This window comes from Bos javanicus, chromosome 4 (genome assembly GCF_032452875.1).
Source record: "Bos javanicus breed banteng chromosome 4, ARS-OSU_banteng_1.0, whole genome shotgun sequence".
Classification (NCBI taxonomy): Eukaryota; Metazoa; Chordata; class Mammalia; order Artiodactyla; family Bovidae; genus Bos; species Bos javanicus.
In genome coordinates, this window is record NC_083871.1 from 46,809,168 (window position 1) to 46,837,152 (window position 27,985).

Genomic DNA, 27,985 nt, shown 5'->3' on the forward strand with positions numbered 1-27,985 from the left:
AAGGAGCATCTTTACTTAACTGAAATATGTTTTCATTTATTGTGTAAGGAAGTGACTAAGAAATTAAAACTTTAAAAATGCTTTGTGCATCTTTGAAAATCTTTTCCTTTTCAAGGAAGATGTCTGTTTATGATCATAACATTTCCAGTAAGTGATTCTGTCATACATGAAAGAAGTTCAAGAGATACAGAAGAGCTCTGATCCACTTCTGTAGAGGAATTTTTTGTTTTGTTTTTTTTAAAAGGGGAACAGAAAAGAAAATTTAAATGGACTAGATTTCTTTAATAAAGGTGATAAAAATCTTAATATGTAGTGTCATGTAAGAGAAAGACAGATATCATTGTTATCACATATGGAATCTAAACAATATGAATAAATACAACAAAATGGAAACAGACTTACAGAGAACACACACATGGTTACCAGTGGGAGAAGAGGGGATAAGGGTAAGATGAGGGTTAGAGGATTAAGAGTTACAAACTACTGTGTATGGAATAAATAATCTACAAGGATAATAAGAAGCACAGGGGATATAGCCACTATTATATAATAACTTTAAGTGAAGTATAATCTATAAAAATTTTGAACCACTGACATACACCTCAAACTAATATAATATTGTAAATCAACTGTACCTCTATGAATAAATAATGGGTAGTTAAAAAAAACTGCTTGTAGACTTGTCTATATAATATATGAAAAACATTTTTGTATTACATAAACTATATTCACTGTGAAAAACTCTGAAAAATAAATAAAAATAAAGGCCAAAATATGTAATGTTTCATATTTGTATAAAAATCTATTATTTATCAAGTGATCAATTATTAATGTGGAATACGTGAGCCCATAAAATATCAATTAGTAAAATAAACCTACTCCTATCAAGTAGCTGGACAACTTACTATAGTTTGTTGCATTATAGAGGAGATACTTTTTGTGATAGTTTACTTACTTATACGTAAGGTGGACTGATGGTAAATTTTAGTTAAGTGTTAACTGTACACATGTACATGTTTAACAGTATATATAAAAATTTTCTTGAAATCTTTACATGATTTTAAAATTTCATACTTACATCAAGTTGTACACATTATGGGAATTATCTTCTCATAAAGATGTTCAGTTCTGTAGAAATCAGAACAGCATTTACAAACAGCTTAATTGAAACTTTGTGTTAAGTCCGTTATAAATTCACTATAAATTTGAATTATACTATCAGTAAGATACAATATATGTTTTTGTTATCTGCATTAATTCATTTTCATCCTGAGATTACAAATAACTGAGGGAGTCTGGCTATAATAAATTTTAAAAATATGTGGTAATTATGCCTTTCTATAAATTTTATTCCAGCGAGAAAAGGGATTCCCTTTTTGTTTCATAAAACCTATTGAGAGGTTGTAACTTTTCACTACTTTGCATTTAGCATCCTTTTTTTTTTTTATTGGAGTGTTGTTTTACTGTGGTGTGCTTCTGCTATACAGCAAAGTGAATCAGTTTTACATATACATATATACACTCTTTTTTAGATTCTTTTCCCATATAGGTCATTAGTATTGAGTAGAGTTCCCAGAGTATTGAATATTGAATAGGTCCTTCTTAGTTATCTATTTTATATTAGTATATATGTCAATCCCAATCTTGCAATTTATTCCTCCCCTGACCCTTTCACCCTTGGTAACCATAAATTTGTTTTCTACATCTGTGACTCTATTTCTGTTTTATAAATAAATTCATTTGTACCATTTTTTAAGATTCCACATATAAGTGATATCATCATAATTGTCTTTCTCTTTTTTGCTCAGTCTGACAGTCTCTCCATCCATCCATGTTGCTGCAAATGGCATTATATTTTGTTATTTTTAGGGCTGAGTAATGTTTCATTTAATATATGTACCACATCTTCTTTATCCATTCATTTGTAGATAGACATTTAGGTTGTCCATTCCTGGATATTGTGTATAGTGCTGCAGTGAACAATATAGTGCCTGTATCTTTTTGGATTATGGTTTTCTCTGGACATATGCCCAGGAGTGGGACTGCTGAATCGTATGGTAGCTCTATTTTTACTTTTTACAGAATGTCCATACTGTTCTCAATAGCGGCTGTAGTAATTACATCTCCACCAACAGGATTGGAGGATTCCGTTTTCTCCACACCCTGTCCAGCATTTATTGTTTGTAGACTTTTTGACTGTGGCCTTTCAGACCAGTGTGAGGTGATAACCTCATTTGATTTGCATTTCTCTAATGATTAGTGATGTTGAACATCTTTTCACGTTCTTTTTGGCCATCTGTATGTCTTCTTTGGAGAAATGTCTATTTAGATCTTCTGCCCATTTTTTATTTTTATTTTTTTCAATTGAGCTGCATAAGCTGTTTGTTTATTTTGGAGATTAATCCCTTGTCAGTCACTTCATTTGTAAGTATTTTCTCCCATTCTATAGGTTGTCTTTTTTATTTTGTTTATGGTTTTCTTTGGTGCGCAAAAGCATTTAAATTCAGTTAGGTTCAATTTTTAAAATTTTCATTACTTTAGGAGGTGGATCAAAAAAGATATTGCTGTGGTGTAGCATTTAGCATTCTTAAGGAAATGGCAACCCACTCCAGTATTCTTGCCTGGAGAATCCCATGGACGGAGGAGCTTGGTGGGCTACAGTCCGTGGGTCGAAAAGAGTCGGACACGACTGAGTGACTTCACTTTCACTTTTCTTTCACTTTCAAACCTTTTAAAAGGGGATATGGAGGGGGGCAAGCACTTAAGCTTAAAGGTCCTTGTTCCCACTGTGTGAGACATTTTATTCTCATGTAAAATTTATCATGTGGACAGTTCATTACAGATCTTGGAATTACACAAAATTAAGGTATCAGAGTATATTTTTGTTACAAACATGGTAAAAGTTGAAGTATTATATCAGAAAATAAGTTTATACTTAATATGCAATATGTATAGTTTACGTATAATTGCAAATTTTTTTTCTGGTTAAATACAACTGTGAGCGTACACTAGATATTGGTAGATTCAAAAAAGTATTTCGTATACTGTCTTTTTTAAACCGTAGACTGTTTTGGGTTGTTGCAGTTTTATTGATAGCTCCAATTTGGCTACAGTAGTAAAAAGTTTCTGCTGTTCAGATTAACTCCCCTTCCTTCAGTTTTCCAAGTCGTGTGTCTGCCATCAGTATAAAATGTAGTAAGCTGCTCACTTGTGGGTTTTTTTCCCCCACTGGGACCTACTTAGAAAGCCTATCATTATTTCTAGTTTATATTCTTTTATATAGATTGTCTTAGTGTGTGTGTGTGTATAAATACTTAAAATCTAGATATTAATGCTCAGTTTGCTGTGATTTTAGGGCTCAGCTCCGGAGATTGATCCTTCATCTGATGTTTCAAATTTTGGATGGGAGACAAAAATCAAAGCATGGATGGATCAATATGAAGAGGCAAATAATAACCAATATAGTGAGAGTGTTCAGAGGGAGGCACAAAGAATAGCTCTGAGATTGGGCAATGGAAATGACAAAAAAGAGATTAAATCAGATTTGAATACCAACAATTTGATCTTCAAACCCCCTGTAGAGGTAAATATATCATTTGCCAAAAGATGATAGAACAAAAATGTTTTTCTACTGTGTATTTTAAGTACTTAGACTGAATGCAGTCTGGTTTTATATTATTTATTTATTTAGGTTGTGCTGGGTCTTCATTGCTGCGCACAGGCTTTCTCTAGTTGCAGCAAGCAGGGGTTACTCTGCATTGCAGTGCTCAAAGAGAAACTATTGCGGTGGTTTCTGTTAGTGCTGAGCACAGACTCCAGGCAAGCGGGCTCCAGTATTTGCAGTACATGGGCTCAGTGGTTGTGGTTCATGGGCTTAGTTGCTCCAAGGCATGTGGAATCTTCCCAGACTCGGGACTGAACCGTGTCCCTTGCACTGGTAGGCAAATTGTTACCCACTGTACCACCAGGAAAGTCCAGAAGCAATCTGGTTTAGTTAATCTCAACTTTTCTCCCATTGTAGAGCCATATACAAAAAAATAAGAAGATTCTGAAATCTGCAAAAGATTTGCCTCCTGATGCACTTATCATTGAATACAGAGGGAAGTTTATGTTGAGAGAGCAGTTTGAAGCAAATGGATATTTCTTTAAGAGGTATATTTATTTTCCCATATTAGTTTTCTATAGTTAAGTATTGAATTTTTGACTAATTTAACTATAATGTGTATTTTGTTCTCTAATCATTTTAATATTTAAAACTATAGTGTGGTTGAACAGTGACTGATGATAACTTTTGAACCATGATAAAATATAACAACAAAAAAGATGCAGATGCATTCCTTAGAATCTTACCCATCCTATTTTGTTGACAGTCTTAAAACAATCTACTTAAAGATAAACTGTAGCAGTATAGTATAATGAAAATCTCTGATTACCTGATGTTATGAGGAACCCTTTCCATCTAGGATTGCTAGAACCTGCAAAGACCATTGGTGACCATGTCCTTCTTTTATCAGAGTATGTTAGATTTGGTCTTTATTGTCACCACTTTCAGCTCTGGCTTTCTTGGTACCGGAAGGACTTTGGAGGCCTCTTCTATCATTTGTGATTTGGGGAATGGGAATTGATGTGATCTTATGATAGCCATTGCATCCCTGAGGTCTGGAAGTATTTTTCTCTCTCTAGGGAAATAACATTCTCAACCTATATACTATAATTATTTAAGTATTTTGTATTGTTATAACTTGTATTACTTATGAAAGATACACAAGAATCTTTCCCTTTTACTTAACAGATTTGATCTGAAACAGTGCTGTGACTCAAACACTTAAATGGAGTGATAGGAACTTTAATGGCATCTCATTATGAATCCTTATGTAAAAGCAGTAGTCATTCCCTTTCTATCATTGTTTGTAAATTTGAATTCCCACCTTGAACTAATTAATTTTCTTTGGCTTAGGTAAGGTTATAGGAGCAGGTAAAAATCATATTAGCATGAATTAGCCTAGTGGTTACGAATGGATTCTGGTATCAGATTGCCTGTATTCAAATCTTGGCCTCCCTACTTAATATGAGTCTTTTAGAAATTTCTTAAATTCAAAATGTTAATAGTTTATAATGTATTTCTTTTTTTGTAGACCATACCCTTTTGTTTTATTCTATTCTAAATTTCATGGCCTAGAAATGTGTGTTGATGCAAGGACTTTTGGGAATGAAGCTCGGTTCATCAGGCGTTCTTGTACACCCAATGCAGAGGTTAGCATACATAAATCCTTTGGGGAGGCATGGGTAGGGAATGTGTGGAATCTGAGTATTAAATTAAGCACAGAAGTCTGGTGGCCAGAAAAGATCAACAGTTTGTATCCATTGATGCATTTTCTAGTGCCTAGCGTCTTTCCATTACAAAAATTAAGATGATACTGGCTGTGAGGTCTTCAGTTACTTTACATATTGAAGAAATAGTGATGTTCATTCTAAGAGAAAATATTGGACTTCTCTGTTCTGGAAGCTCTATGAGTCAAATATATGCTCTGATTTGATCAAAGTTGATGACAAAGCTGAAAGCTAAAGTTGATTTTATATGTGCTTCTCTAAAGTTTTATTTTTTTAATTGTGATTTAGAAGTGGTATATAAAATATTTCTGGTTTGTTTTTTTCTCATACCAAAATAAACATTTTATAGTTACATAATGTTACAGTTAAGAGTGTAGGGTTTGAAGCCAGACTTGTAGGTTCATGTCTTCTATTTGACTTAACTAGCTTTGTATCCTTATCTGTGCTTCAGTTTTATCTGTAAAAAGATGTTATGTGGACTAAAGGATTTAATGCGTGTCTACGTACCTGGAACAGTGTGTACCGTAGAAAAGTATAGTGTTAAACTGTTCTAACTGTTTACTTAAAAACTGTATCATTACTTCTTTTCATTAAATCAAAGATGCCATCAGTTGTAAAACTCTCATTCAGAGATGTTAAAAGATGAAAAAATGTGCATCATAGAACTGATGAAATAGAGTATTTTCATTTTGATGCTACTTGAGCCTGTATCAAAGTTAAATTGATGTATACCTCCTTCCCAGTTGATAATCACTGATTTATGTACAAGTCTTATAATTAATAGTGTATTTTCCATGTTGTATTTTGAATTACTTTGAAAAGAATAGTTTTCAAAATTGCAAGATGAAATGCTCCTAAAGGTAGAAAATAATTTACAGAGATACAAAACTACTTCTGGAAATATAAAATTATTCTTTTAACTAACAGGTGAGGCATGAAATTGAAGATGGAACCATACATCTTTATATTTATTCTATACAAAGTATTCCAAAGGGAACCGAAATTACTATTGCCTTTGATTTTGACTATGGGAATTGGTAAGTTCAAGTCTGTTGTTCTGAAATAATTTCTGAATGTCCCTATAAAAATATAGGTATTGTCATTACTTTTACAGCATTTTATTTTTACTTACCATTAGGCAACTTAAAATACTTGGAAACCAACATTTTGGTATCAGCTTCCATTATAGCATGGTTGCTTAACTCTTCTAAGTTTTTCTTATTTATTTATTCTAAAAAATAAAATTTTATTCTAAAATTCTAAATTTTTTTATTTATTGTTATATAATGCTTATAGTATAATAATTTGTAATCCTAATTCAGCAATACTGACATTGTTTAAGAATTTTTTCCTTTTCTTTCTTGTATTTTAGGTAGGGTGTGCAATTTTAGTCATTCAGTTAATTTGGTTAATCAATAGAAATGGATGATTTCACTTTTTGCCCCTCAAAAGAAAAATTGTGCCAAATTTTCTTTGCAATATAAATTGAAAGGGTTTGTGGAGATCCTGCAAGGAAACTCTGAGAACTATTGTTCTGAAACACTAGGGGGTAAGAAAAGTTAATTCTGAGTATAAAAACTTCAATTTAAATTTTCAAAAAGCTTACTGTAAAAAATAATAATACACAGGTCCATGTAGGGAGTTCCCTGGTAACCTAGTGGTTAGGATTCTGGGCTTTAACTGGCATGGCCTGGGTTCAGTCCCTGTTCAAGGAACGGAGATCCTGCAAGCTGTGTGAACCCCCCCAAAAAAGTCCATGTGCCTACTTTCCAAATTAAGAAAACAAAACACTGTCCACTGAAGGCCCTCATGTTTAGCAGCCAGATTGCATTTCTATTCCCTCTTTCACTAGAGATAACTGCCACCTTTAATTTGGTGAGTTTAATGTTTTTACAATGTCTTTAGATGTCCCTAAATAGTAACCAGTAATTTTGTATGTTTTAAAAATTTATGTAAGTTACAATCTGTATTATTTTGCATTTATCTTTTCTCATTCATTACTTTTCATGAGATTCAGTTCTTTTGTTATGTGTAGCTCTAGTTCATTAGTTTCACTGCTGATGTTATTTATCCATTCCACCATTGGTGGACCTTTAGACTTACAAAAAATGCTGCATGTGTACATGTTCTCCCCATGATAGGCACCTGGAGGTAGAATGTGTTCGGTTGTAGAATGTATCCAAACTCAGTTTTTACCAGATACGGATGAATGACCAGTTTATATTCCCATAGCTTTACTTCCTTGCAGCACTTCTTTACTGTACAACTTAATCAAAGTTAATCCATGTAGTATCTTTAAAAGTTTGTGTGGTATCTATTTTACATGGAGACATTTTTAATGCCCATTACGTTATCTGTCAGTGAAATCTCTGTTTCTTCAGTATGCATCTCTACTTGATTGTTGGAGTCAGATTTATCCTGATAACTAAAGTATTTGCTTTTTGGCTCTTTCTCCCCACCCCCACTCTGCCCCAAGGTTAAATTTCCCAATTTAGCGTAATGGATCTTTACTCATTGCTTTGAGAGACTCTTCCCGTAGTGGGTAAAAACACAAGCTTTTTATAATATGGCTCTCTGGTTTCAAATCCTAGCTCAGTGACTTATATTAGTTACATAACCTTGAACCAGTTTCGTCATCTTTCTGCCTCATTACCTCATTATGAGAATAACACCACCTTACAGGAATGTTTAGAAGAATAAGTTAACACATATAAAAGGTTTCAAACAGTTCCTGGTACAGAATAAGTGCTGAATAAATATTACCTGTTGCCATTGTTACTATTTGCAGTTCTATTATCCTAAAATCACAAAGAAAATACCCAGAAAGAGTTAGTTTCTATTAATACCTGATTTGGAGAGTCAAAGGGTAGAGCATAATGTTTGAATTGTATCCTTGATTCACAGAATTAGGCAGTTTGATATGTATCTTTCTACCAGTGTTGATCACTGATCAGTGCAAAGAAATAGAGAAGAACAATAGAATGGGAAAGACTAGAGATCTCTTCAAGAAAATTAGAGATACCAAGGAAACATTTCCTGCAAAGTTGGGCTCAAAAAAGGACAGAGATGGTATGGACCTAATAAAAGCAGAAGATATTAAGAAGAGGTGGCAAGAATACACAGAAGAACTGTACAAAAAAATCTTCATGACCCAGATAATCACGATGGTGTGATCGGTCACCTAGAGCCAGATATCCTGGAATGCGAACTGAAGTGGGCCTTAGAAAGCATCACTGTAAACAAAGCTAGTGGAGGTGATAGAGTTCCAGTTGAGTTATTTCAGATCCTAAAAGATGATGCTGTGAAAGTGCTGCACTCAATATGCCAGCAAATGTGGAAAACTCAGCAGTGGCCACAAGACTGGAAAAGGTCCGTTTTCATTCCAATCCCAAAAAAAGGCAATGCCAGAGAATGCTCAAACTACCGCACAATTGCAGTCATCTCACATGCTAGTAAAGTACTGCTCAAAATTCTCCAGGGCAGGATTCAACAGTACATGAACCATGAACTTCAGATGTTCAGGCTAGTTTTAGAAAAGTCAGAGGAATCAGAAATCAAGTTGCCAACATCCATTGGATCATGGAAAAAGCAAGAGAGTTCCAGAAAAACATCTATTTTTGCTTTATTGACTATGCCAAAGTCATTGACTGTGTGGATAACAGTAAACTGTGGAGAATTCTGAAAGCCATGGAAATACCAGACCACCTGACCTGCCTCTTGAGAAATCTGTATGCAGGTCAGGAAGCAACAGTTAGAACTGAACATGAAACAACAGACTGGTTCCAAATAGAGAAAGGAGTACGTCAAGGCTGTATATTGTCACTCTGCTTATTTAACTTACATGCAGAATACATCATGAGAAACACTGGGCTGGATGAAGCACAAGCTGGAATCAAGATTGCCGGGAGAAATATCAATAACCTCAGATATGCAGATGACACCACCCTTATCACAGAAAGCGAAGAAGAACTAAAGAGCCTCTTGATGAGAGTGAAAGAGGAGAGTGAAAAAGTTGGCTTAAAGCTCAGCATTCAGAAAACTTAAGATCATGACATCCGGTCCCATCACTTCATGGCAAATAGATGGGGAAACCATGGCAGACTTTATTTTCTTGGGCTTCAAAATCACTGCAGATGGTGGCTGCAGCCATGAAATTAAAAGATGCTTACTCCTTGGAAGAAAAGTTATGACCAACCTAGACAGCATATTAAAAAGCGGGGACATTACTTTGCCAACAAAGGTCTGTCTAGTCAAGTCTATGGTTTTTTCAGTGGTCATGTATGGATGTGAGAGTTGGATTATAAAGAATGCTTAGTACCGAAGAATTGATGCTTTTGAACTGTGGTGTTGAAGAAGACTCTTGAGACCCTTGGACTGCAAGGAGTTCCAATCAGTCCATCCTAAAGGAAATCAGTCCTGAATATTCATTGGAAGGATTGATGTTGAAGCTGAAACTCCAATACTTAGGCTACCTGATGTGAAAAACTGACTCTTTGGAAAAGACCCTGATGCTGGGAAAATTTGAAGGCAGGAGAAGGGGATGACAGAGGATAAGATGATTGGATGGCATCACTGACTTGATGGACATGAGTTTGAGTAAACTCGGGGAATTGGTGATGGACAGGGAGGCCTGGTGTGCTGCAGTCCATGGGGTCGCAAAGAGTCAGACACAACTGAGCGACTGAACTGAACTGAACTGGTGTTGAACATGAAATGAGCAGGATTATTAGAAATTTGGAAGAGTAAATTATTTTTTATTGTGCTGCTGCTAAGTCACTTCAGTTGTGTCCAATTCTGTGCAACCCCATAGACGGCAGCCCACCAGGCTTTGGTCTTTGGACTCAGACAGACATGTATTTGAATGTTTTCCCTAGTACTTAATGTGTGACTTTGGACAAGATAAAACTAACCCTCTGAGTTTTAATCTCATCTGTAAAATAGGAGTAATAATTATCACTGCTGTGAAGATAAGAGAATGCAATTATCTTTCAAGCTTCCATTTATTTGAAAGGGAATACTTAAGGGCAAAAGGAATTAAGACTCAATTTTTTATCAAGGTAGCTTTTTAAAGAACTCTGGTTATTGAAATCATTCCTTTAAGTATAAAACAAACTAATTAAGGTTTGATATTTATTTACCTAGCATTTTTTAATTTAAGTCAGATTTAGAGTATTTTATCATTTTCCGCATATATATTTTATAACACACTGAAGTAAACTTTTTTTTTTTTTTGGCCTTGATATAAGCCATGGTATCATTTTACTTAAAAAAAACTCAGTTTTAGCTTAGTTTTGTTTTTTTCCTTCTGTAAACCATCACTGGTGATCCTTACGATTGGTTCTTGTAATTATTATATTGGTTTTATGAAAAAATAAAATTTATTTTGTCATAGTTACCAGGGATGAAAATTAGTGAAAAGGAGTGCTTACAATCAGTAATAGCATAGAGTTTTGTAGAGATACAGCTTAAGATGGATTAGAAAATTTTACAGTTTATGTCTTGAATAAATATTTAAGTGATTTTCTTTCCAGTAAGTACAAGGTGGATTGTGCATGCCTCAAAGAAAATTCAGAGTGCCCTGTTCTGAAACGTAGTTCTGAATCCACGGAGAACATCAATAGCGGTTATGAGACCAGAAGGAAGAAAGGCAAAAAAGAAAAGGATATTTCAAAAGAAAAAGACACACAAAATCAGAATATTACTCTGGATTGTGAAGGAACAACGAACAAAATGAAGAGCCCAGAAACTAAACAGAGAAAGCTTTCTCCACTGAGACTATCAGTATCAAATAATCAGGTACTGGGTTTTTTTGTTGTTTTTTTTTAACATTTTAGTTATGTATTTTATTTTTGCTTGTACTGAGTCTTTGTTGATAAGTGCAGGCTTTCTCTAGTTATGAGGAGTGGGAGCTACTCTTCATTGTGGTGCATGGGCTTCCCCTTGCAGTGGCTTTTCTTTTTGTGGAGCATTGGTTCTAGGCAAACAGGCTCAGTAGTTGTGGCCTGGGGGGCTCTAGAGCACAGACTCCAGTAGTTGTGGTACCTGGGGTTAGTTGCTCCACGGCATGTGGAATCTTCCCGGACCAGGGATCAAACCTGTGTCCTCTGCATTGGCAGGCAGTTTGTTATCCACTGTACCACCAGGGAAGTTCTCTACTGACTCTTGATGATAGAAAGTAATGGAAGAAAATTAATTTGTGATATTTTAAACTTTTTTAATGTAAAATGGCTTAAAATTAAGTTCATTCTATTATTTAAGGAAGTATACTTATAAACATAAAACACAGATTCTGCTAGAATTTGTACAATATTTGTTAAACTATTAAGGAACAACTCACACAGGAAATCCTTGTAGAATTGAATATAAGATTTTTCTAAGACTGGGTAATTTAAACATTTTTTCCAGATGACACTGTTCTTATGTTTATAATAAATGTTCTTATTTATTAAGAACTCTAAAATCTTAAGCCATAATGTTTCTTTTAATTTGGAACATGCATGCATGTGTGCATGCTAAGTCACTTCAGTCGTGTCTGAGTCTCTGCGACCCTAGGGATTGTAGCCCGCCAGGCTCCTCTGTCCATAGGATTCTCCAGGCACGAATACTGGAGTGGGCTGCCATTCCCTCCTCCAGGGGATCTTCCTGACCCAGAGATCAAACCCCTGTCTCTTAGGTCTCCTGCATTGGCTAGCAGGAAGTAGGTTCTTTATAGCTAGCGCCACATGGGAAGCCCAATATTCGGGACATAATGAAGTAAATTCTGTAAGTGTGACATAAGATTTTTGAGAGGAAATTCTCTTAGAAATATGTAAGATAAATTTGGGGAAAGAGTTTGGCCTATTCTTCTGCTTCACCAGGAAGTATTTTGTTATATGCCGTCTAAACAAGTGGAAAGACCTTTTAAATGTGAAGATTAAGTAAGATTTTATTTATCTCCAGTGTCTTATTTTCATAAGTTTCCCTTAAGTTTTAAATTGAACAGATATTTACTGAGCACTTGGTATTTGTAGGCACTAGGTTTTGTGAAATAATATATATGTTTATGTGCTGGGAAGAATATAAACCTCAGGCTTTGTGGTCTCTCTAGATAAAATAATATTATTGACTAGAATTTTTAAAAACAACATTATTTGATTGCAGGATTTTTAAAAGTTTCCTGAATTAAGAAACCAGTTATAAATTTCTGAAATGAATTTAAGAGCAATTTTTATGTTTAATTAGTTCAGGATGACAGTTATTTAAAATACATTGTTCAGTGTCTGTAGTTTGTAGATGGAGGAGTAGATTCTTAAAGCAGTTATTTCCATCTTTCAGGAACCAGATTTTATTGATGATATAGAAGAAAAAACTCCCATCAGCAATGAGGTAGAAATGGAGTCTGAGGAACAGATTGCAGAGAGGAAAAGGAAGATGGTAAGTTGGAAGGCCAGTAGCAGCTTCACGCTGTCACTTGTGTTTAGTGACATTGTTCTTCCCAGAGTAAAAGTTGCTGCCTTTAGGTGGGCCTTTACCTTGTTCTTTGAAATTAGCAAACAGGATGGTGTCACGGAGCATTTCTCTTTGGCTTTGTCATTACCATTCAAGTAACTTCCACTAATCTTTTGTATTTTTACTGTATATTCACTAGACAATTTAGAATTTGTAACATTTATGAAATACTTTTAACATTTTTGAAGCAGTGTACTGTTAATAAATTTTAATGCCAGAATTACTGTTCAAATGTTTTTCATTATTTAACTAAATGTATTTTTTCTCTTCATAATTTAATGTAAAACAGAAATGGAGTTTAAAAGATAATAGCACTAACATGATTTATGCAAAAAGATACTGGCAACTGCTATTTCTGTATCTCATGCTGCTATCATAAAATAAGGTTTTCATTAAAAAAAGTTTGGCATTTATACTCCTTGTATTATTTATTTGCAAATACCTGTATAAAAACTAGGACAAGATATTTTCTTAAAAATCCATGGTAATTTAGCAATTGATAAAATGTCTAGGCCAGTTAAGAAAATATCGTGGTATAGTTTGCCTTAAGATTTGAAAATGTCTTTATCTATCAACTGATGATCTTGGTGTGGGTTTTCCCCACTCCCTTTTTATATGCTTCCTCATTTCCTGTTTCAGTGATCTTCATGTTGTGTTTCATGGACTCTCAAGTGTCACTGTACTTAGTGGTAGTATCTTTGGATTTTGGTCATTTGTAGGCCTGCTTAATGTAACTGTTTTGTTGCCTTGATGGTCATTACTCTAACATTGATGTATTGTTGATATTCAAAACTGCAAAAGCGATGCCAAACTGTTCCACAGCCTCAGGGTTTCAGAAGCACTGCTCTGATAGGACAAGGGTAGTGTTAGGAATAGGAGAGAAGGAAAACACAGGAGAAAAAATATTGGTGGTTGCATATAAAGAAAAAGGAGTTTTACCTCTACCTAGAGAAATTATCTTGACCCTTTTCAAAGATTCAGTTACATCTAATAAATTACTTGTACCTACCCCAAATACCTATGGCCCTTTTTTGACTTGATTTTCAATATTGGCCTATTTCACTCCACAATTGTCATAGCTTTGTCTTTGTAATAATCCTGGAGAAGCTTTTAGAAGATCACTTTATGCTATAACTGGTTTCTGTTTGAGGCATGTGTCTGGTAAAAATATGGCTTTAAAGGATATAACAGTGCTTGGGGACAGTCGGGGTGGGGATGGGGGCTGGAGATAGGCAATGGGGAAAGGGAAAAAAAAGAAACTCAAACCTGGAGATTTGTTATATAACTCTGGAGCTGATTTAAAAATACTTTCTTCTTTTAGTATTGCACAAGTTAGGGAAACCCATAACATCCTCATTTTCAGATCCCAGTAGAAAATACAAATGCCTTTTATTGAACATGATGGAACTTTAAATAGGTAGATAAAAATGCTTTCTTGGGAATCCATTTTTGTCCTGATTTTGTCTACTAGTATGGTATATTGACAAATGAATACTTCATGTTTTTATATGTATTTTAGCATACTAATTTTAATATCAGTATTTTTCATAGGAATAAACAAATGTCAGTATTTAGAATTTGGTATTTTGAAGGGGTGTGAAATTTTTTTATTGAAGTATAGTTGATGTACAGTGTTACATAAGTACAGGTATGTAATATAGTGATTCATAATTTTTAAATGTTAAACTCCATTTATAGTTATTATAGAACATTGGCTATATTCCCTGTGTTGTACATTATATCCTTATAGCTTATTTTATACCTAGCAGTTTGTACCTCTCAATCCCCTACCATTATATTTCCCCACCTCCTCCTCTTCTCTCCCCACTGGTAACTACTAGTTTGTTTTTTATATCTGTGAGTCTGCTTTTTTCTTATATTCACCAGTTGTATTTTTTAGATTCCACATATAAGTGATAACATAACAGTATTTGTTTTCCTCTGACTTACTTCACTTAGCATAATATCCTCCAAGTCCATTCATGTTGCTATAAATGGTGAATTTTCATTTTTTATGGGTGAGTAGTATTGCATTCGGAGAAGGCAATGGCACCCCACCCTAGTACTCTTGCCTGGAAAATCCCATGGACGGAGGAGCCTGATGGGCTGCAGTCCATGGGGTCGCGAAAAGTCGGACATGACTGAGCGACTTCACTTTCACTTTTCACTTTCACGCATTGGAGAAGGAAATGGCAACCCACTCCAGTGTTCTTGCCTGGAGAATCCCAGGGATGGGGGAGCCTGGTGGGCTGCCGTCTATGGGGTCGCACAGAGTCGGACACGACTGAAGCGACTTAGCAGCAGCAGCAGCAGTATTCCATTGATGTGTGTATGCCTGTGCATATATCTATATCACATCTTTATCCATTCATCTGTTGATGGACACTTAGGTTCATTTTGTATCTTGACAATTATAAATAATGCTGCTATGAACATTGGGGTACATGTATCTTTTCAAATTAGTGGTTTTGTTTCCTTTAAATACTGAGAAGTAGAATTGCTGGATCATAGTTTTAATTTTTTGAGGAACCTCCGTACTGCTTTCCTTAGTGACTGCACCAATTTACATTCCCACCAACAGTGTATGAGAATTCCCTTTTGTCATACATAACAGTGTGACAGTCCATGGAATTCTTTGGCCCAGAGTACTGGAGTGGGTAGCCTTTCCCTTCTCCAGGGGATCTTGCCAACCCATGGATCGAACCCAGGTCTGTTGTATTGCAGGCAGATTCTTTATCCGCTAAGCCACAAGGGAAGCCTGAGAATACTGGAGTGGGTAGCCTATCCCTTTTCCAGAGGATCTTCTAGAGTTCCCTTTTGAAATAAGTTCATTTAAAATCCTTGGCTCTGTAACCTGTAGCCTTCAAAGTCACTGTAATGTTGTTTGTTGTAATTTCAATATTTGCCTTGATGTTTTAATTATAGAATTTTTGCTATACTCAAATGAGAATGCAAAAGCATGCATCTTAAGAATTTATAAGCAGCCATGATCCCCCAAGTATTATTATTTGTAGTATATTGTGAAATATTTTGCTTAGAAAAGTTTGCTTAGAAAATGCTAATCAGCCTTTATTAATTTACACACTCCCCTGATAGCTCAGTTGGTAAAGAATCTGCCTGCAATGCAGGAGATCCTGGTTCGATTCCTGGGTCAGGAAGATCTGCTGGAAAAGGGATAGGCTACCCACTCCTATATTCTCAGGCTTCCCTTGTGGCTTAGTGGATAAAGAATCCGCCTGCAATACAAGAGACCTGGGTTTGATCCCTGGGTTGGGAAGATCCCCTGGAAAAGGGAAAGGCTACCCACTCCAGTATTCTGGCCTGGAGAATTCAATGGACTGTATAGTCCATGGGGTCCTAAAGAGTAGGACACAACTGAGTGACTTTCACTTTCTTCATAGTCTAGTGTTTGCCTTTTATACTAGGTTATAGGCTAGGTTATCATCACTAATTAGAAAGATAGGTCAACTCCTGAAAAACTTAGGTCAATCTCATTTAAATTTTCTCCTGGACAGAACAGACTTTAAATCATTATAATAGGAGATACCAGTCCTCATGAGATTGGGGTATAAAAAGAGTCAGACTTTCCTCCCCTATAAGTACCATGTAATAACCAAATTCAAATATACTTCAGCCTATCCTTTTGTAGTACAGCTTGAACCATATGAAATTTTTGAGGATAGTTTTTAGTTACATAAATGGCAGTTCCATACAATATTAGTATGTTGCTTAATATTCGTATGTTGCTTGGTCTCCAAAAATAGCACCAGTGTCCTTATGTATTTTGGTTGCTACTTAAGACAATGTCTCTGCCTTCAACAGTTATAGTGCAGCAGGAAGTGTGGTAAAGGAGATACAAGACTGGTGACTTACGGCTGGAGGGTTCAGAGGCCATTTTATGAACTAGGTAGAATTTACAATGGACCTTATGATGTTTAGTGAATAAGTACAGATTAGTTTGTGGCTCAATTGTGTGGAATTGAATGGGTGGTTATTTCTCTAGGGGAAATAGCCTGGAGGTGGTTATGTGATAAATCACATTTGGCTGGAATTTGCAGGCTGGTTTTTTGGGTGAGGTGTGGGGAAGGATATAGGGTAATAAGATTGGTTGGTTGTAGAGCATATGAAATGCTGAATGATTAAGATTTTATGGAAGAATATTCAAATCATTATATGTCCAAGATAGGAAGCCATTCTTTTATTAACAGTTTCCTTTTTCCTTCATTATGGTTTGTCCCATCCCCGCCCTTTAAGAATTTATTACCTGCTTACAAAAGCTAACTTGTGGCTAATGGTGTAGAACTGAACAGATGGTTATTAGACATTTTCTCTTGAGCAAGAGATACTTCTTTGTCAGTGGGTTGAAACTGACTTGGGAGGATCTTACAGTGATCCTGCTGCTGCTGCTGCTAAGTCACTTCAGTAGTGTCCGACTCTGCTCGACCCCAGAGACGACAGCCCACCAGGCTCCCCCGTCCCTGGGATTCTCCAGGCAAGAACACTGGAGTGGGTTGCCATCTCCTTCTCCAACAGTGATCCTAGTTAAGCTGAAATACAGTGGGTTAAAATACAGTAAGTTGTACTTCATCTGGTTGCTTATACTTACCTGGTTCTAAAACTGGGACTACTGAATAGACTCCCCCAGTTCCTTGGTAGTTGAGTTTAGGTGGTCATAACCTTGTGAAAGGTTAAGTGTATAGAAGGGGGTTTGATATTGGGAAGCTCACCTTATTTTGATGAACTAACAGGTGATAAAAACTATAAAACTTTTGAAAGGTTTAAATTAAAAAGGAGGTTTACTTCCCCTCTTCTGCCCCATTTATAATTAAAAGAACCTCCTTTATATATAGTATCTTCTAATATTGTTTTCAAAGTAATTTTTTACAACCTTATGGAAAGACTGTACCTTGGGAATAGTCTGGATAATATTTGATGACTCTTTGCGACTCCATGGACTATACAGTCCATGGAATTCTCCAGGCCAGAATACTGGAGTGGGTAGCCTTTCCCTTCTCCAGGGGATTTTCCCAACCCAGGAATTGAACTGAAGTCTCCTGCATTGCAGGTGGATTCTTTACCAGCTTAGCCACCAGGGAAGCCCAAGAATACTGGAGTGGGTAGCCTATCCCTTCTCCAGCGGATCTTCCTGATCCAGGAGTCAAACCAGGGTCTCCTGCATTGCAGGCGGATTCTTTACCAGGGAAACCTGTGGTTCCAGTGGTCTTCACACTTAGGAGGAGAGAAATTTGAGACCAACAAAGGGTATGAAAGAATAGTCACCTAGGTGTGAAGTTCTTGAACCTATTAAGCATTTAGGACAATCTAAAATTAACTGTGTATCACTAAAATAAAAATTGCATAAGGGCAAGGATTTGTAGTTTTATTCATTGTCACAGCCATAGCTTCTAGGGAATAAAAGATGTCTGCTTTTGTAAAAGTAGGTGGTCAATAAATGAGCTAAACACTAAATGTTCCTGGCTGCCATTTGAAGAAAGCTATATAGGTAGGCCCATGAGTGTGAACTAAGTGAAGCTTCCTTATAGTCCAGGCAGTGCCCTGGAGGTCTTACCAGGATGCAGGATTCCCCAGTTTTCTCAGTATTGATCTTCCACATCAAAAAGTATCCCGTGGATGTTTTGTGAAAGAGCTTTGTGGCTAGTTGAGTTTAGTAAACAATCTACCTTGTCCCCAACTTGGAGATTTCCAGTATACGTGGTGTGTTTAAATGCTCTTGAGAAATTGTTTGTCAGCATTTCCTAAATTTGTATTAATACACCCTTGCAATTTGTTTTGGTGTTGACACCTTTGTCATACCACAAGTTTTCATTCCATAGAAAAAACACACTCAGAAAACAGTGCTCTGTAGAATCCATGCTCTTACTAATGCCTCCAGGAAGTGACTTGGTTTAGATCACTTTAGAAGATGTAAAAGGATTTCTAATAATAAATAGTAAAATATAAGCAGGGTAAATCTGCCAGAAAAGTCATCTGACATGTATTGTTCATTTCATTTTTCTCTCCTAGTTTTAATTTTCTAAGGTCCCATTTTCTCTCATTACTGTTAAGGAATTATATCTTCAAATATGAATAGTCAGTGGGTAACTAATCACAGTATTGAATAGCAAAAAGGAACCTATTTATTTGTATAGGTTTTCTGTTCATACAAAATGAGGATATGCAGCTTCAGCTGCCTTACTTAAATCAAGATTTCCAAAATCTTGCTTAAAGATTTCATTACATGCCTTCAAATAATAGTGATATACGTGGTTTATATACTGTTTATATTGTGTATATAGTGTATATACAGTACAAAAATTTGGATGTTATATGCTGAGCACCACCTAAAGTACTGGTGAACAAAGAAGGCAAGGGTCCTATTCTGGAGCAGCTTTCATGGAGGATGGGGTATAAGGAAAAACATCAAACAAGAAACAGCACTGTGAGATTAAAGTAAATCATGTGGTAGAGAAGAAACGGAGATATTCTTATGGAACAGTTTTATTGGTAAGCAATAATCTTACCATTTAAAAAAAATTAGTTTCTAATTCCTTTTTGAAAGGATAAGGGAAGTTATTTGAATAAAGTGTGAAAGTGTTAGTCATTCAGTTGTGTCCAAGTCTTTGCAACCCCATGGACTGTAGCCTGCTGCGCTCCTCTCACCATGGAATTCTCCAGGCAAGAATATTGGTGTGGGTAGCCATTCGTGTCTCCCGAGGATCTGCCCAGCACAGGGATCAAACCCGCGTCTCCTGCATTGCAGGCAGATTCTTTACTGTCTGAGCCACCAGAGAAGCCCTTAGTTGAGTAAGAAGTCTTTTCATTTCTCTATTTCAAGATTGTAATAGAGTAATTTGGCAGGTTGGCCCTGCCATTTCCCTTTCCTTTAAAAGGCAACTTTGTTGTTTTAAAGAGCTACTTCCTACTTGGTGGCAAGGTAAAAAAAGAAAAAAGTACACCACAAGTACCTAAATGTCTTCATTTTCTGTATCCTTCTTAATTCTTACATCCTACTAGCAGATTTCCTTCCAAAGATACTGTAAGGCGTCTGCAGTGCATAAACTTATTTTCACTCTGCTTCAAATTACCAAATGTCTCTAATTGTAGTGAATTTTAATGGTTTACTCAGTTTATAGTTTCACTGTGATATTGTATACAACTTTAATTCATCTTCTTTATTTATGTAATTCTTGAACTATATGGACTTTAGGCTTTCACCATTTGTTGAATAGGGGGGCTTAGACAAGAAGATCTCTGTAACCTGTTCCAAGTACAAAGTTAAGTGATTCCAAATTACAGTTGTCCTCCAATGTGTTTACACTGAAGTAAACACTTAAGTGTTTACACTTAGTGAAGCACTAAGTTGGAATAAAAATTCTCACTAAACCCATTCCTTAAATGATTAAAATCCTATAAAGGGATATTATTAAGCAGACTTTCTTACAAAGTTTTCTGCTGACAAAAACTACTCTTTATGCTTTACTGTAAAGTGCATAAACTGAGAAAGAAGTCATAAAAGTCATCTGTAGATCTCATCAGAGATCTCTCATAGTTTACTTTAGCACCTAACCCTCCAGCAATAACAGTGTGTCAATTCAACCCTGTCTGATTCTGATTCTATATCAGGGTCTAACAGTTGCCAAGCTCACAGAGAATAAAAATGACTTTTTGAGGTCTCAGCAGTCATTGGCTTGGAAAGTCTGGATAATTTAACAACCACATCCTAGTGGTAGACTCACATGACAAGTATTACCTAAACTACATCAAGCCCTGATGTTAGGGGCTATAGACAGTCTGCTGGGGCTAATTAAGACTCCTAATTTCTAGTCCCCTGTACAAACAGCTATAATTATCTCAAGTAACATATAAAACTTTATTTTTCAGTTAGATCTATAAAGTGGATGGTAAGTTTTCAGTCATTAGATACTGTATATCTGGTTGTGTGTCAGTGTATTAAATTCTTGAATATACAAGCTGAATGACATGTGGAGTTTAAAAGTAGATTAGTAACTTTTTTTTTTTTCACATAATCAAAGGTATGTTTACATTTTCTAATGTGTGTTTTTTAAGACAAACCTAGGTTAAAGCTATTAGGATAGCTGTTTAGTGCTTTCAGTTAATAGTTGAAGTAACTATAGGAAGAGTTATGCTTTTTATGTAATATGTCAGCGGTTGGTAATTGGGAAGAAGAGAAAATCAGAAGCCAGGAAACTTGGATAACAATTATGGTTCTGCCTTTTAGAAATTCACTTAATATACATGGGCTTTGGTTTCTTCAGCAGTGTAGACTGATTATTTTTAAGATCCTGACTAGCTCAAAAAAATTGAATCATCTTTAAATAAAGGATTTTGCTTTACTGTCAGTTATATTTGTTCAATTTTTTTTTTTTTTATTTGTTCAATTTTTAAATGAATGAATTTTGTCTTTACACCAAATAATTTTATCTCTCTTACTCTAAAACAAGTGAAAAATGGATTATGTCAAAGACACTGCTTTTTGCATAAATTCATATTTATCTTAGAAAACCTTGAATAATTGTGGATTAGAAAATACCTTTTTTGGGTGCCTGGCTCGTGGGTAAATTGTTTTACATATAAAATGATCCTTGCTAAGACTAGTCTATTTCTTTTGGAAAAGTATACTTTTCTTAGATTTATTTTTAAATGTATAAGCGCAATAATGAACCCCGTCTCTTTCTACCCACTCCCATTCAACAGGTGAAGCAATTATGAAAATCACATTTTTCAGCTACTCCAGACTTCTAAGTTTAGGGTTTAGAAAAGTCCTAATATATGGAGAAAGGATTTTTATAGAGAGCCATAGATGAATGGCGGTTGAGTAAAGTGTGAGTTATAAGACTTGAGAGACATGAATTAGCTGAAGAATGCAGCTTTGAAACTTCCAGTAAAAAGATAATCTTTTGCCTGTGATCTTTATTTTAGTGTCTTACTAACCATCCCAGACCAAGAAAGCTAAAGATGCAGATATCTGTCCATGAACAAGTAACCTTACCTCTTTGGATCTCAGTTCCTTACCTGTAAAAGAGGGTGAGGATAATGCATTTATAAGGCCAACACATTTGCAGTATGGTAGTTTGTTTTACCATCTGAGCCACCAGTGAAGCCCTTAACTAATTAGAAAGTTCTCAGAGGGGTTTTGTTTGTATATTTCCCTTATCAAGTATAATAAAGGAAAAAAAAATACAGGAAAGAGTTAATAGTTTCCTTAGTGTAGGTGTTTTGATGCTTGAATATCTGCTAATTACTCCAACTCTAAAGCTCCAATGTTGAGATGATCATGCAGCCAGATCTTGAGTTACTGATCTTTCCTACGTCAATGATGACAAAGAAAGAAAGACAAATGGATCTGAACCTCAGGACCTGGTTTTCTTCATTTGGAGAACTGGACAGTTGATCGACCTGCTTCTTGTTTCTGGTTGAAACGGGAAGCATTTACCAGGCCCACTGGGCAAGGCTCTGGGTCTTGCTTTTAATGCTCTCTCTCCAAAGAGAACTGATGCTCAAAGGAATTTGTGCTGTTCCCCAGTCTGCCCTGGGAAGAGTAGAAGGTAGAGGAATGCCTTATAGGAATTATAATGGAAGACAAGAGAACCGAAATAGAAATAATAAATAGCACTTACGGAATGCCTACCATTTTTCAAGTAAGGTTGGAAAACTTCTTAGAGATTTTATATTTGAACTCATTAACAATTCAGTGAAGTATTGTTACCCACCCAGGGTTGTTATGTTGCCTGGGGTCATGGATAGAGTCATGATTTTAACCCCAGTCTTCACCCCACAATATCCTGCTATGACATATCAATATATTCACTTCTTATATTTATATGAATTTAACTCTCAACATATTACCTTAGGAATTTTGATCTTTATGAAATACATTTGTAATGACAGGGTTTACCAAGATGTTCAGAATTCTCAGAAATGAACATAAATGTTTTTTTATCCCTTATTTACCATCAGTTGAAGTGTTTTGCTAACACAATCATAGAAATTTTTTTTTTAATTTGCTATGAACATTTGGATTTTGAATTTTCTTCAGAGAAATATTTAGTATGTCTCTTAAAATTTAAATTTCACAGACAAGAGAAGAAAGGAAAATGGAAGCAATTCTGCAGGCTTTTGCCAGACTTGAAAAAAGAGAGAAGAGAAGAGAACAAGCTTTGGAAAGAATCAGCACAGCCAAAACTGAAGTTAAAACTGAATGTAAAGATGCACAGACTGTCAGTGATGCTGAAGTTATTCAGGTATTACTTTTCAGGTCTACTTTTATTTTTACACTTAACCACTTTCTAATAAAATCTTCTCAATTACATCTCTAAAGAATTTTTGATGCGATATTAGCCTTTCAACAGCATTTTTCAAATCCTTTGAGAACTTGGGCTTCAGATATGAGACTTGCTTCGTTTTTGAGTAAGGGAATTTTTATGTCAATTTACAGTATTCATAAAGAAATTTGAGGAAGTTAGCTTCTAAAGCAGATTGATACCATTAGATTTCAACTACTATCTTTTATAAACATGGTATTCAAAGTTCCATTCTTCTGTATTTTGAATTAGGAACAAGCAAAAGAAGAAACTGCTAGCAAGCCAACCCCAGCCAAAGTAAATAGAACTAAACAGAGAAAAAGTTTTTCTCGGAGCAGGACTCACATTGGACAGCAGCGTCGGAGACACAGGACTGTCAGTATGTGTTCGGATATCCAACCGTCTTCTCCTGACATCGAAGTTACCTCACAACAAAACGATGTGGAAAATACTGTACTTGCAATAGAACCAGAAACTGAAACTGCACTAACAGAAATAATTACTGAAAATGAAGTTCCAGTACTTAATAAATGTCCAACAAAGTACCCTAAAACAAAGAAGGTATGATTTTTAATGAACGTGAAGAACTGTTGTCTGAATGTAAAACTGTTGTCTAACAAGTTCCCATGATGTTACATGTATTCATGTTTTAGGAATTAAGGCTATAACATTTCATAAGGAACAGACTGATAGTTATTTTTAAAGTCATAGTTTTTATCCTTCTAAACATTTTAAAGAGAATTGTAAAAATACAAAAATATTTGATATATTGACTTCTTTTTGGTATTACAATTATGATTTCTAATGATTTCCTTTTGCCTACTTTATGTACTTAAACTAAATTTCTCAGAAACGACTGGTTTGAGACGTTATCTTTTCTTTATATATATAATATATAAATAAATTTTGTGGTATATAGGTAATTACAAGAATTAAATGTTAAATTGATTTTCATAGAATGTACTAAGGATGTGGAAATGTATAAAGGGTAGTTTTAATTTTGTTGGAATATAGTTGATTTACAATGCTGTGTTAGTTTCAAATGAACAGCAAAGTGATTCATTCATTCATTCAAGATCCTTTTCTCATATAGAGTATCACAGAATATTGAGTTTCCTGTGCTATACTGTAGGTCCTTGTTGTGTTTTATGTACAGACAGACAATCTGTATACACAGACACAGTAGTGTGTGTATTCATCACAGCTTTTGATTTATGCCCCCCACCACTGGCTTAGATGGTAAAGAATCTGCCTGCAATGCAGGAGGCCTAGGTTCAATCCCTGGGTCAGGAAAACCCCCTGGAGAAGGAAACGGCAATCCAATCCATTCTTCTTGCCTGGGAAATCCCTTGGGCAGAGGAGCCTGGCAGGCTACAGTCCATGGGGTCGCAGAGTTGGACATGATTGAGGAACTAACACCTCCTCCCCATCCGTAACCATTTTGTTTGTTTTCAATTCAGTATCTGTAAATCTGTTTTGTAAATAAGTTCATTTGTTTTTTTAGATTCCACATGAGTGACAACACATGATATTTGTCTCTCTGTGACTGACTTCACTTAGTATGATAATCTCTAGATCCATCCATGTTACTGCAGGCATTATTTCATTCTTTTTTATGGCTGAGTAAATACTCCATCGTGTGTGTGTGTGTGTGTATGTGTGTGTACACACACATCTTTAACCATTCAATGGACATGAGGCTGTTTCCATGTCTTGGCTGTTGTAAATAGTGCTATGAACATTGGGGTACATGTATCCTTTCTGATTAGTTTTCTGCAGTTATATGCTCAGGAGTGGGATTGAAGGGTCATATGGTAGCTCTGTTTCTAGGTTTTTAAGGAATCTCCATAGTGATTGTACCAATTTATATTCTCACCAACTTTGTAGGAAGGTTCCAGGAAGGGTAGTTTTACATCAACTTATTAATAAAAATCTTTCAAAAACTACTGTCAGTCAGTTTTAATAAAGCAATTGAGGGAAATAGTTCACTGAGATCCACCACCTGGAGCTTTATAGTAACCTCAGAAATAACATACCACCATTATGAAGCTTTGTTTTACTCCCATTCTGAGTATAGTGGATTGGAGCGGAATACCAAAGTGGTAATCCTTAGGCTCTTTGGGGAGTGGGGTAGATCATAAATGAATCCTTGTTATATTGTTTGCAACAAAATACTTTGAAACCCAATTTATCTCCTTTTTGTTCTTACCAAATTCAATATAGTTTATAGGTACTATGAAACCATGAGAAATAATTTAGTAAATGTAGTAAAAACCTAGTTTGAATCTGCAAGTATACTGTAATGGCTGGATGGAGGTAAGAGCTAAAATTAGAGCTCTGATTTGAAGTCTGTACTCACATTTTTGCACTTTGGATCCTGAACAAACAAGCCAGTACTTACTTTTGAAAATGACCATTATTTTTCCCACTTTGGAAGGACAAAAAGTAACTGCAAATTTTCTTTATAATTTGGATTAGTGAGGAAGAAAACAGATTCATGTTTCAAAGTAAAAGCTATCTTTGGGAGTTCTCTAGCTGTTCTGAGCTCTCACTGCTGAGGGCCCAGGTTCAATCCCTAGTCATAAGCCATGTGGTGCAGAAAAAAAAAACTACTTTCTTGATGACAAATTATGACTTAAACCCTGCCCTTTAATTATTAGACTGCTGTGGGGCTAGAGATTTTATCTCCTGGTCTGAGATACAGATTCCTATATCCTGATATTGTTAAAAAAAAAAAAAAAACACCTTTCCCCCACAGGTTTTGCTTACAATATATACTATTATTTTAAACAACATACTGTTTGACAAGAGTAGCAAATGATCCTGGATTCCCATAATGTAAAAGCGTCCTTCATTTAGTACACAGCGCTTACTCTGTGCCAGGTACTGTAAGAAGAGCTTTGGTTATTTAACTCTTTTAATAATAACCCTACTTGTAGAGCTAGTTTCTATTATAACCGTTCTTTTATATAGGTCAGGATTAAGATGGAAAAAAGTTACATAACTTGCTCGAGGTCATGGTGTAAGTGGCAGTCTGGTTGCAGAATCCCAAGTGCTTTAGCACTGCGGTTCTTTTTCTTTTTCCCCCACAAAGTCCCCCAGCAAAGTCTTTTGCTGTTATTAATCTCTGTTCAGTCTTACCCTGATTTAGCACTGCATTCTGTTGCCTGTCCTAGAAAGGAAGTTTAAATACATGGAAAAAGAGAGAGAGAAAAGATGCCAAAATGCTTATCGTGATTATTTCTAGAAGTGAGGATGTGGGTAGATATTATTTAATGTGTGTGTTTCTGTATGTGTGAGAATGTATGTTTAAATACATATACACTAGTTTTTCTACATATTTTTTATTATAAATGGTATTTGTAGAAAATAACTAGATAGAAAAGACATAAATGCCCACACAGCAAAGAAAATGTGCTTATGCTGACAAACTGGAATCCTTATTTTCATGACCATTAAACCTGAACTTTACTAGTTTTTTGTTTTTTAAAGAAGGTGAGGGTATTCAGATATATTCATATAGCCAGTAAAGACTGAATTATTATGTACAGTGTAGATCCAAAAACTTCAACAGAATTAAAAGAAGTTTGTGAATTTTCAAAGCATGGGAACTTAATACTAAAAGATTTCAAACCCCATAAATCAACAGTGATTGTCAATGCCAACAGCTTTAAAAGAAAAATCACATGCACTGGGGTAGCCAGGGTAAAGAGCACTGCCTCATGTCTGACAGACATTTTCCACATAATACAGAAGCGGTAACAAACCTAACTTTAGAATTTGTTGTTTTTAAGGTGGTACTGAGGTGTCCTAGATTTTTACTATTTTATAAAAATATTCATAGAAGTATTACTGTGTAAAAAATTTTAGTAATAAGAGTGGATAACCAAGGAAATGCAGAATAACTTATATTGACTTTTTGAACATTGTATATGAGTGATTTAAATGAATCATTTTAGATAATATGTCAGTTTTCAACTTGCTGTTCAAATACTGTATAGGATAAACTGTATAATTACATATATAGTGATCCAAATTTTGTTTCTGCCTAGCACTTGGTCAGTGAATGGTTAAGTGAGAAGAATGAGAAGACAGGAAAACCTTCAGACAGCCTTTCAGAGAGGCCGCTGCGCATAACTACAGATCCTGAAGTGCTAGCTACACAGCTCAATTCTTTGCCAGGTCTCACTTACAGTCCACATGTATACTCTACTCCTAAGCACTATATTAGATTCACTTCACCATTCCTTTCGGAAAAAAGGAGAAGAAAAGAACCTCCTGAAAACATATCTGGCTCATGCAAGAAGGTAAACTTTTCTTTGGATATGAAAATCTAGTATGAGCCAATGCCATTCTCATTCCATACTACCATTCTTGGGAGTGAAATACTTTGGGAATTGGCTGTACCTTTATAGCTGCAAACTGACTTCTGTTCACTTATTGTTTTGTGTGTTTCAGCGGTGGTTGAAACAAGCTCTGGAAGAGGAAAACTCAGCAATTTTACATAGATTTAATTCGCCCTGTCAAGAAAGATCCAGAAGTCCTACAGTCAATGGTGAAAATAAAAGTCCACTACTATTAAATGATAGCTGTTCCCTTCCAGGTAGAACTTCTTTTCAGTGTTGTTTTAGTGTGGAGAATGTAGCAGGATGTATTTGGCATACACACATATATAAATAAAATATATATGCATATTTATTCTAATTATTATGTACCTCACAAAAGCAGCACAGATTCTTTACCATCTGAGGTACCAGGGAAGCCCAAAAGTAGCATATTGTTTTATATATATATATATATATATATATATATATATTCCCCCCCCCCCTTTTCTGCCTCCAACA

General features: G+C 35.4%; 1 protein-coding gene across 7 annotated transcripts in view; it reads left to right on the top strand.

The window, feature by feature from the left end:
• KMT2E (lysine methyltransferase 2E (inactive)) overlaps positions 1 to 27,985 on the top strand; it is a 90,967-nt gene that overhangs the window by 55,011 nt on the left and 7,971 nt on the right. For 6 of the 7 annotated variants that reach the window (XM_061413903.1, XM_061413908.1, XM_061413906.1 and 3 more), the window contains 10 exons: positions 3,356 to 3,583; positions 4,022 to 4,152; positions 5,136 to 5,253; positions 6,259 to 6,368; positions 10,863 to 11,127; positions 12,646 to 12,744; positions 22,917 to 23,081; positions 23,394 to 23,702; positions 27,194 to 27,448; positions 27,600 to 27,744. In XM_061413903.1, the coding sequence (XP_061269887.1) occupies positions 3,356 to 3,583; positions 4,022 to 4,152; positions 5,136 to 5,253; positions 6,259 to 6,368; positions 10,863 to 11,127; positions 12,646 to 12,744; positions 22,917 to 23,081; positions 23,394 to 23,702; positions 27,194 to 27,448; positions 27,600 to 27,744 (1,825 nt within the window). The remainder of the gene's footprint in view (positions 1 to 3,355; positions 3,584 to 4,021; positions 4,153 to 5,135; positions 5,254 to 6,258; positions 6,369 to 10,862; positions 11,128 to 12,645; positions 12,745 to 22,916; positions 23,082 to 23,393; positions 23,703 to 27,193; positions 27,449 to 27,599; positions 27,745 to 27,985) is intronic. The other variant, XM_061413907.1, reaches the window with a different exon arrangement.